The 11,204-nt window shown below is 45.3% G+C and overlaps 1 protein-coding gene across 1 annotated transcript in view; it reads left to right on the forward strand.

Annotated features, from left to right (window-relative positions):
• LOC124038038 overlaps nucleotides 1-2,887 on the forward strand; it is a 30,067-nt gene extending 27,180 nt beyond the window's left edge. The window contains exon 2 of the mRNA XM_046353415.1: nucleotides 1,234-2,887. Within this exon, the coding sequence (XP_046209371.1) occupies nucleotides 1,234-2,064 (831 nt within the window). The 3' untranslated portion in view covers nucleotides 2,065-2,887. The remainder of the gene's footprint in view (nucleotides 1-1,233) is intronic.
• Nucleotides 2,888-11,204: the final 8,317 nt, after the last annotated feature.

Raw genomic sequence — 11,204 nt, forward strand, 5'->3', positions numbered from 1 at the left:
GGAGAGGGTGGTTAAATATGGAACCCCAAAAAGGTTGTTTCTGGAACTGTTAATGGGGGTTCTTCAAAGAAATTATAGGGGTTCCGCCTAGTTTAAATTTGAAGAACCCATAAAGGATCCTCCAGGAACCTTTTCTTTTTAATGGTGCTCCTCTCTCCTGGGTCCATTGATTTCCTCCCACCCTCTCTCCTCTTTCCTCCCACCCTCACTTTCCTCCCACCCTCTCTCTTTTCTCCCACCCTCTCTCTTTTCTCCCACACTCTCTCTTTCCTCCCACCCTCTCTCCTCTCTGGTCCCGCCCTCTCTCTTTCCTCCCACCCTCTCTCCTCTCTGCTCCCACCCTCTCTCTTTCCTCCCACCCTCTCTCCTCTCTGCTCCCACCCTCTCTCTTTCCTCCCACCCTCTCTCCTCTCTGCTCCCACCCTCTCTCTTTTCTCCCACCCTCTCTCTTTTCTCCCACACTCTCTCTTTCCTCCCACCCTCTGTCCTCTCTGCTCCCACCCTCTCTCTTTCCTCCCACCCTCTCTCTTTCCTCCCACCCTCTCTCTTTCCTCCCACCCTCTCTCCTCTTTTCTCCCACCCCTCCTCTTTCCTCCCACCCCTCTCCTCTTTTCTCCCACCCCTCTCCTCTTTTCTCCCACCCCCTCCTCTTTTCTCCCATCCCCTCTCCTCTTTTCTCCCACCCTCTCTCCTCTTTTCTCCCACCCCCTCTCCTCTTTTCTCCCACCCTCTCTCCTCTTTTCTCCCACCCTCTCTCCTCTCTGCTGCCACACTCTCTCTTTCCTCCCACCCTCTCTCCTCTCTGCTCCCACCCTCTCTCTTTCCTCCCACCCTCTCTCCTCTCTGCTCCCACCCTCTCTCTTTCCTCCCACCCTCTCTCCTCTCTGCTCCCACCCTCTCTCTTTCCTCCCACCCTCTCTCCTCTCTGCTCCCACCCTCTCTCTTTTCTCCCACCCTCTCTCTTTTCTCCCACACTCTCTCTTTTCTCCCACACTCTCTCTTTCCTCCCACCCTCTCTCCTCTCTGCTCCCACCCTCTCTCTTTCCTCCCACCCTCTCTCTTTCCTCCCACCCTCTCTCCTCTTTTCTTCCACCCTCTCTCCTCTTTCCTCCCACCCTCTCTCCTCTTTTCTCCCACCCCCTCTCCTCTTTTCTCCCACCCCCTCTCCTCTTTTCTCCCAGCCTCTCTCCTCTCTGCTGGATCAATAAAGTGCAGTCATCTTCTTCTCCATAGGCCCACCTGCGCTCGGTGGATGTGAAGATCCTGCAGCAGCTGCTGGCGGTGCACGAGGGGATCGAGGCATGCAAGTGGCTCCTGGAGGAGCGCGGCACCCTGGCCAGCCGCTGCAGCAGCCTGACCAGCAGCCAGTACAGCCTGGGAGAGGGCCCTGGAGGAGACACCTCCTGGAGAGACAGCTGGAGCAGCCTGCAGGACCCCCTCAATGACAAGCTGGATAACATCTCTATAGGTAGCTACCTGGACACCCTGGCGGACGACATGGATGAGTACTGCCCCTCTAGTTCTGAGTATGCGCTGTGTTCTACTCCACTGGGGACTGAGATGCCCACACGGACTGGCGGTGGGACAGGTGCTGGGGTAGGGGCGGGGAGAGGTGCTGGAGTAGGGGCAGTGTCTGGGGCAGACGTTTTGGCTGGGACAGGAGGTGCAGGAGCTGAGTTAGGACTAGGCACAGGGGGCAAGGTAGTTGTTGGGCCTGGGGCTCCCCAAGTCAAGCCAGAGATCCCCAAGGAGGAGCCTCCCATTTGGACTAAGGCCAAAAAGGTTGTGAAAGGAACCACCATCACCAAGGACTCCAACCAAATGCAGCAGCCCAGTAAGAGCAACGGCGTCCTGGAGAAGGCAGTCAGGCAAGCAGGAGGACTTGCTGACTCGGCCCGGGCCTGCCTGGCTGAGAGGCTGGGGAAAAACCAGAGCCCCAAAATCAAACCCTATAAGAACGGCAAGATAGACCTGGATGGCTGCAAGATGAAGGGCACAATGCACCTGGAGTATGACGCCCATTGGCGATGGGTGCAGTCGCAGGATGATGTTACATTTCTGTGAGGCGGATGTATTACGCCACTAAAGACGCTTAGCCTGCTCCCATGTGATGACCAAACAGGTCAAGGGTTAAGAGAGAGTCTTGGACTGGTGTTGTGGTTGATTGCAGTTATTATACAAACTTCTACCATTGCCATTGTACAAGACATCAGGTGTGGATGAGTAGGAGAGCACAACACCGCTACATTATGTTCTATTCACTCTAAATGTGACTGCACTAAATTTCTAGAACATTGACAGTATTATATTTGGGATAAAGTTGATATTTTTTTTACCCTCTCTTCCTGTGTGCATTGTAACATACAGTACCATAGAAAATGAACAATTTCCAAAATAAAATATATTTGTTACACATACACGTCTATAGAACCTAGTTAATGACCAAAGTTTGCCCTTTACTGATCAATCCCATGTCAAAGTGATTGTAAAACACCCTATGAATTATAGATACCGGAATGCTTCTCATACATACTATACCATAGCATGCAAAGAGCATCTCGAATGTTCCTACTGTTTGCACACGTTTGCTATTGTGGATGTCCTAAAACTACCTAAAGTACTTATACCAGTCAATGCAATATGTATAATCAGTGAATCGCAATGCAATGAATCTGTGCTTCAGGTTCTTATGTGGGTGGATGTGTTAAAATGTGTTAAAGAGTATAAATATAGTTATTTTGTGGATTGTACAGTATTTTTCATTTGGAAAGCAGATGTTGTCATTGGTGTAATCCTAAACTATTATGCCTGTATCTCCCATTCCAAGATAACTGCACTGTGTTTCTGATAATCCCGATGGTTTAAATGACTGATTTGCCCTCTTTCAGTACTCTGCTGTCTTAATGAGTCCAACTGTCTCTGTTCTTTTACTCAGTGTTGAGTGGTGTGAAGTTATTTCAGTCATTTGGGTGGGTGAAAATTGCATGACATGTGCTGACTGGTTTATTGGTAAAAAAATCAGCATGAAAAATGTGTGAAAAGCTTAATACAATCATCAGGGAAGGAAAGCGATATTCCCTCGAAGCCTTTTTGTATTCAGTTATAAACAAGCCACTCTCACACAGAACCATCACCACTGAAAGCTAATCATATCTCAACACTCCACGGGAGGGGTTGCCAGGACAACAGAGAGAGGGTGAGAGAGAGAGAGTTCACGTGTGTATGTACATGTCTGCGTGTGTCCGTTTGAGTGCATGTGTGTGTGTGTGTGTGTGTGTGTGTGTGTGTGTGTGTGTGTGTGTGTGTGTGTGTGTGTGTGTGTGTGTGTGTGTGTGTGTGTGTGTGTGTGTGTGTGTGTGTGTGTGTGTGTGTGTGTGTGTGTGTGTGTGTGTGTGTGTGTGTGTGTGTGCACATATGTGTGTTTACAACTGGCTGCTGTGCACAGCTGCTCTGCTAGATTTAGATGAGGATGGAGGCGTCTCAAGGGGCTGTTCTTTACTAGGCTATTCCCCTTCTTTTTCATCATGGGAAAAGAACACACTTCACTGCACCTATCTGTTGTATGTAAGAATCAAACATGTCGCCATTAGTCATATAATGCACTGTATTTGTGAGATCATGGACACCAGATAAGGTTTGTGTATTGCATAGGCATTGTGAATGTTATCAGATCTATTCTGCATATCATGGAACGAGATTAGTGTAACAAATCAATTTAGGAAGGAGTGTTTTCAATTGAATTAAGTTAGGATTTCCCTTTGTGATGTTTTGAATTGTGTATACTCATGCCTTTACTTCCTTGTTAGCTGTCTTAGTTCTATGGTCCTAGGGTGTCTGTCTCTGTGTGATGTCTTTGCTTGCGTGGCTCCAGTTCTGTACCACTCAGCACTCCTATCAGAGAAACCTTATAATATGTTTCAGATGAGTTCTCACTTAAAGGCGTCAGCGAGACTCCGTGACGGGCAGGCAGGGTAGGCAGTGCTTACCCTGTGATAGTCTAATAAAAAATAAAAAGCTGTTGTGAAATAATTATACACGCTTAAAAGTCAAATAACTTCCTAAAACTGCATCAAAACCTCAGGAAAGGAACCAGGGTATCCCATGCCTTCCCATCCATCAAAGCCATTAAAATCCTTGCCGTGCACTGCCTTTCCCGATTCCATCCCAGTCACTGTTAATGGACAGGTTCAGCTTTGGCTAGTTTGAAGTAGCTTCATTGAAGACAGATGTCATATTTTTGTGCGTGCGTAGTGCCCCAATATGTTGTGTGGGTATTGCCCTGGGGTAAGCTGTGCATATTTGGCCATGTCCATGTGATGAGTGTTACATTTCATCTTATATAATTTTAAAAAAATCTGAAAAGTTCCCCTGTCTAATATTAGTCTCCATTCCATGTGTTGTTGTAAGTGTATTTTAAATGTCTCACACTTCCTTTTATTTCTGCATTCCCCCTCAACATCCCACCCTTTATCTCTTCCCTGTCTACTGTATCTACAGTTAAAGTCGGACGTTTACATACACTTACGTCATTCAAAAAAAACAAGTCATTAAAACTCGTTTTTCAACCACTCCTCAAATGTCTTGTTAACAAACTATAGTGTTACTAAGTCGGTTAGGACATCTACTTTGTGCATGACACAAGACATTTTTCCAACAATTGTTTACAGACAGATTCTTTCACTTACAATTCACTGTATCACAATTCCAGTTGGTGAAAAGTTTACATACGCTAAGTTGACATGCCTTTAAACAGTTTGGAAAATTCTAGAAAATTATGTTGTTGCTTTAGAAGCTTCTGATGGGCTATGTGGATGTATTTCAAGGCCTACCTTCAAACTCAGTGCCTCTTTGCTTGACATCATGGGAAAAAAAAAAATCAGCCCCCAAAAAATGTAGACCTCCACAAGTGGTTCATCCTTGGGGGCAATTCCCAAACGCCTGAAGGTTCCACGTTCATCTGTACAAACAACAGTACGCAAGTATAACCACCATGAGACCACGCAGCCATCATACCGCTCAGGAAGGAGATGTGTTCTGTCTCCTAGAGATGAACGTACTTTGGTGCGAAAAGTGCAAATCAATCCCAGAACAACAGCAATGGACCTTGTGAAGATCCTGGAGGAAACAGGTACAAAAGTATCTATATCCACAGTAAAACGAGTCCTATATCGACATAACCTGAAAGGCCGCTCAGCAAGAACGAAGCTTGCTCCAAAACCACCATAAAAAAGCCAGACTACGGTTTGCAACTGCACATGGGGACAAAGATTGTACTTTTTGGAGGAATGTCCTCTGGTCTGATGAAACAAAAATAGAACTGTTTGGCCATAATGACCATCGTTATGTTTGGAGGAAAAAGGGGGAGGCTTGCAACCCGAAGAACACCCTCCCAACCGTGAAGCACGGGGGTCGCAGCATCATGTTGTGGGGGTGCTTTGCTGCAGGAGGGACTGGTGCACTTCCCAAAATAGATGGCAACATGAGGAAGGAAAATTATGTGAATATGTTGAAGCAACATCAGTCAGGAAGTTAAAGCTTGGTCGTAAATGGGTCTTCCAAATGGACAATGACCCCAAGCATACTTCCAAAGTTGTGGCAAAATGGCTTAAGGACAACAAAGTCAAGGTATTGGAGTGGCCATCACAAAGCCCTGACCTCAATACCATAAAAAAAATTGTGGGCATAACTGAAAAAGCGTGTGCGAGCAAGGAGGCCTACAAACCTGACTCAGTTGCACCAACTCTGTCAGGAGGAATGGGACAAAATTCACCCAACTTATTGTGGCAAGCTTGTGCAAGGCTACCCGAAACGTTTGTCCCAAGTTAAACAATTTAAAGGCAATGCTACCAAATACTAATTGAGTGTATGTGAACTTCTGTCCCACTGGGAATGTGATGAAAGAAATAAAAGCTGAAATAAATCATTCTCTCCACTATTATTCTGACATTTCACATTCTTAAAATAAAGTGGTGATCCTAACTGACCTAAAACAGGGCAGTTTTACTGGGATTAAATGTCACGAAAAAACTGAGTTTAAATGTATTTGGCTAAGGTGTATGTAAACTTCTGACTTCAACTGTATGCGGAAGAGTTAGGTTACTGTAAAACTGTCCCATGGAAATCATTATCAATTGTATATGTTAAAACACTTAGAAATGTCCTTGTTATTGAAAGAAAAGCAAAAAAATGGTCCATTAAAATAACATCAAATTGATCAGAGATACTGTGTAGACATTGTTAATGTTGTAAATTACTATTGTAGCTGGAAATGGTTGATTTTGAATGGAAGATCTACACAGCCGTACAGAGGCCCATTTATCAGCAACCATCACTCCTGTGTTCCAATAGGACGTTGTGTTAGCTAATGATCATTAGAAAACCCTTTTGCCATTATGTTAGCACAGCTGAGTTGAAAAGAAAAATCCATATCTTAAACTGGCCAATAAAAAGAAAAGATTAAGTTGGGAAAACGAACACAGACACTGGACAGAACTCTGCCTAGAAGGGCAGCATCCCGGAGTGACCTCTTCAATGTTGACGTTGAAACTGGTGTTTTGCGGGTACTATTTAACGAAGCTGCCAGTTGAGGACTTGTGAGGCATCTGTTTCTCAAACTAGACACTCTAATGTACTTGTCCTCTTGCTCAGTTGTGCAGTTGGGCCTCCCACTCCTCTTTCTATTCTGGTTAGAGCCAGTGTTTCGCTGTTCTGTGAAGGGAGTAGTACGCAGTGTTGTACGAGATCTTCAGTTTCTCTGTACGCCTATGTAGATATTCCTTTAAAAATCCAATTACAAAGTCATTTACAACATTAACAATGTCTACACTGTATTTCTGATAAATTTGAAGTTATTTTAATGGACAATGTTTTTTGCTTTTCTTTCAATAACAAGGACATTTCTAAGCGACCCCAGACTTTTGAACGGTAGTGTACATAGTGCACTGTTGAATCATGAGAATAGACAACATCCATTTGAGTGCATTTGATTTATCAAGCTAGAGTTTTGTTTTGATGAGACACTTTTTAAATGTTTTGAACTCCATTTTTCAGTCATTTCGATTGTTGATATGGACATTTCGTTAGAACCCTGTTTATTTTATATATGTGTGTGTGTGTGTAATAATATTTCACATAATAATATTATTATGTGTGTGTGTGTTTTACGCACGGCGTGCATTGGAAGAATTGTAAATCCATTGTGAAAGACTATGGACTTTGTGTTGCAAATTATTCTGATGAAATGTGCCAATATTGGTATTTTAGTGCCACATTTCAGTTGTAACTGTGGATGCTACATCGGCCTATAGCTGAGCTGTGTTGAGCAGTGTGTCGTTTTATCGGATGTACTTTGAATATGCCGCCATCGTTGGCTACATTTGTATTTACATTTGGTGAAAATTGTTTTGTCAATTTTGGTTAATAACCAATGTCACTCTGGTTGTTGGAGCTATATGTTGCATGGTGAACTTGGGCTTCATCGAGGTTTATTTGTGAGTAAATCTGGCTTTGATAATAGCCAGTCCTTACCCAGCCGCTGACCTCACCACACGTCACTGGCCACACTTCCACCCACCCGTCCCTATTTCCACCCCCTTCACTTTAAAACGGTGTTTTTCTTTCTCCTCCTCCAGTGTTTTTTTTCCATCCTGCTTTCCACCACAATGACTTGCTGGAAATACATGTCCAGTGCCAACATTCACATTTCGTGCTCGTCTAGTCAAGGGCCATGGTACGATAAGGACTGGAAGGGGGATACAATGGCCATAACTCAATCCTGGGGATGAGGAGGGGGGACTATGCCAAAACTGGCCTCCAAATGTATGTTTTGCCTTACAGACCCGTGACTGCATCATTTAAATCCCTATCGTCTCCTTTGTCTCTCTCTCTCTCTCTGTCTGGGCCTATGGTAAGAAATAGAACGTGCATGCCTGTATGTAAATGAAGAGATTGTCCATGGTTGTCCAGTGTCCCGTTATGTATGACATTTAACAGATGGGTTGGCTGGTACTAAGTCATGGCATGCCAACGAGTCAGTGTTTCCCTCCTAGTTTGTGGATTTCTTCTCAGATTAGCCCATCCCAAATGGAGGAAACAGATTCTTAGTGTAGGAGCACAGCTATCTGGGTGAGACAACCCTGGGGTGGCAGGGTAGCCTAGTAGGTTAGAGCGTTGGACTAGTAACCGGAAGGTTGCAAGTTCAAAACCCCGAGCCGACAAGGTTCAAATCTGTCGTTCTGCCCCTGAACAGGCAGTTAACCCACTGTTCCTAGGCCGTCATTGAAAAAAAAATTTGTTCTTAACTGACTTGCCTGGTTAAATAAAGGTGGAGAGCGGGATAAGTTGTGCCAAAAGGCTAGTTGAGCCACCCCTTGTTTCTAGGAACCATACACAAAATGAATAATGTGACCAAAGTAAGTATCTCCCTCTGATTCCAAGTTGTTTTTGATATTTTTGATTTAAGCCTATCCCAAACCTTAATCCTACGGAGTTAATGCTTAACCTTAAAGACTTTGGAGTTAATGCTTGAACTTAACCCTAACCTTAAAAATGTACAGTTAATGCCTAAACGTAACCATAAACACTGAAAATTGACGTTTGGAACAACTTTGAAATTTGACATTTGAGAAATTCTGAGGGATACTGTGAGAGCTGGTAGCTTGAGAGAGCAGCCAAGGAAGTGAGAGAAGGGAAGAAGTCCATTTGAGCAGCCACAAAGGATGAAGAAATAGACTGAATGACACTGAAGATGTACAGTACTGGTCAACAGTTTGGAGACCTATTTTTTCCAGGGTTTGTCTTTATTTTTTAAAACTATTTTCTACTTCGTAGAATAATATAGAAGACATCAAAATGATGAAATAACACATATGTAATCATGTAGTAACCAAAAATGTGTTAAACATATATAAATATAATTTATATTTGATAAACGCAGGTCCAACGAGGAAAAACGTAGCTAGCTAGCTAGCGTTGATTTGTTTTTGCAGAGGACCAAATGTGATGAACATGAATTTCTCTTGTCCTTATTGTTACAGTCTTGTCACAACCGACGCTATGCTCTTAATTCTACCCATGTTTCTAGTTTGACCAGGTATATTTTTATTTGGTTGCCATATTGGCTGGTTTGCTAGCATCAAACTTGTTTAGCTCATTTTTAATGTTAGCCTAGCTGTCATGCCTGCTCCCACTCTCCCTCTCTGGTGCTTGAGGGCGCCAGACTGCCTATCATTACGCACACCTGTCCCCTTCGTTACGCGCACCTGCGCCCACCTGAACTCTGTCATTATTTGATTGCCTCCCCATTATCTGTCTGTCTCCTTTGCTTGTTCCCTTGTCTGCAATGATGTCATTACTTTGTACCCAGTCCAGACGCTGTTCCTGTCCCGTTTCATGTACGTAATTTATTAAATGTTCTCCCTGTACCTGCTTCCTGTCTCCAGCGTCGATCCTCACACTAGTGTTTCGATATGCAATGTGATCTCCTCGTAATGAACATTGTCCTGACGAGAAGGCAAACTTTTCTAGCTATGCCAAGCAAAATCAGGCATCATCAGCTCATTGTTATGGATGTATCCAAATGAATGTCAATAGTAAACAGCTTATACAAATGAAAATTACGCTACTTTGCTGTTATTCTGGTTGTGAGTGTGTCAGCCATAGCTAGTTGGATAGCTAGCAAGCAAGGGACAAGAACCTTGCGAGCAACAACTGGATCGCGTCCATAAATATCGAACTAATCGAACGGACGACTGGGTCACATCTCTAGCAACCAAAAGATGAGAAACTATCACCCCTACTCCTGCTCCTTGCTCCTTCTTTCCAGCACTCAACGTCACCGGTCTACTAACCACTGATCCTGGCAACCCACATTGCATACACCTGGCAACCCACATTGCACACACCTGGCAACCCACATTGCACACACCTGGCAACCCACATTGCATACACCTGGCAACCCACATTGCATACACCTGGCAACCCACATTGCATACACCTGGCAACCCACATTGCATACACCTGGCAACCCACATTGCACACACCTGGCAACCCACATTGCACACACCTGGCAACCCACATTGCACACACCTGGCAACCCACATTGCACACACCTGGCGACCCACATCGCACACACCTGGCAACCATCATTGAGCACATCTGCTCCCTATCGTTAAGTACACCTGGACTTCATCACCACCCTGATTAATCTCCCTTCATATAGCCCTCACCAACCTCAGTCATCAGGCAGTATTGGTTCTGTTTTCATGTCCAAATGCTGCTCTTGTTTTGTAACGCGCCGTGTTCATTATGATTAAACTCACCATCTGCACCTGCTTCCTGACTCAAGAAACAATGGAAGCAACAGATGATTATGCCCTCTTCCAGACGGTTGAGGAACAGAGTCATCTACTCTACCAACACTACGACCAGCTGGCTCTACTGGGTACGACCATGAAGGAGTTCCTCCTCGTTCTCCACTGCCTTGACACCACCAGCGAGGTTCTCCATGGCTCTGACAGAGGGCTTCCTACCAATGGTCGTCACAGTGAGCCAGTCCCCCGGCCTACCCAGCTGTCCACCCAAGTCAGCGATGCCCCAGTGTCCTTTCTGGAGAAGTATGACGGCACTCCATCGAAATGCGGTAGCTTTCTACATCAGTGCTCCCTCTATTTCGCTTATCAGAGATGGTAGGCCCCACCACCGAGAGGTCCAAAGTTGCCACGGTCATTTCCCTGCTGACCGGACAGGTGTTGGAGTGGGCTACGGCCATCTGGGAGAGGGGAGAGGAGGATCTGGGTTCCTATAAGATGTTCAGGGCTCTGTTCAGGGTGGTCTTCAACCATCCTCCAGAGGGCAGAGAGGGAGATGAGCAACTTTTCCAACTTCAGCAGGGTGCCCACACCGCTGCAGAGTACACCCTTACCTTTCGGACTGTGGCAGCCTCCAGCGGATGGAAGGACCCAGCGCTCCACACTCTATTCCGCAGTGGCCTGCGCGAAGAGGTCCAGACGGAGTTGGCATGTCGGAATGACAATATATCCTTGGACTCTCTCATCTCGATGGCCATCCGTTTGGATAACCTTCTTCAGGAGGGTCGGTGTCCACCTCGCCACTCACCTCCTTCCTTTGGCTGAGCCTGAACCCATGGAGGTAGGGGCCGAACACCTTTTTGTGGCAGAGCGGCGTCGCCAGAGACAGCTTTGGCT

Source organism: Oncorhynchus gorbuscha, linkage group LG06 (genome assembly GCF_021184085.1).
Source record: "Oncorhynchus gorbuscha isolate QuinsamMale2020 ecotype Even-year linkage group LG06, OgorEven_v1.0, whole genome shotgun sequence".
In the NCBI taxonomy this organism is placed as follows: Eukaryota; Metazoa; Chordata; class Actinopteri; order Salmoniformes; family Salmonidae; genus Oncorhynchus; species Oncorhynchus gorbuscha.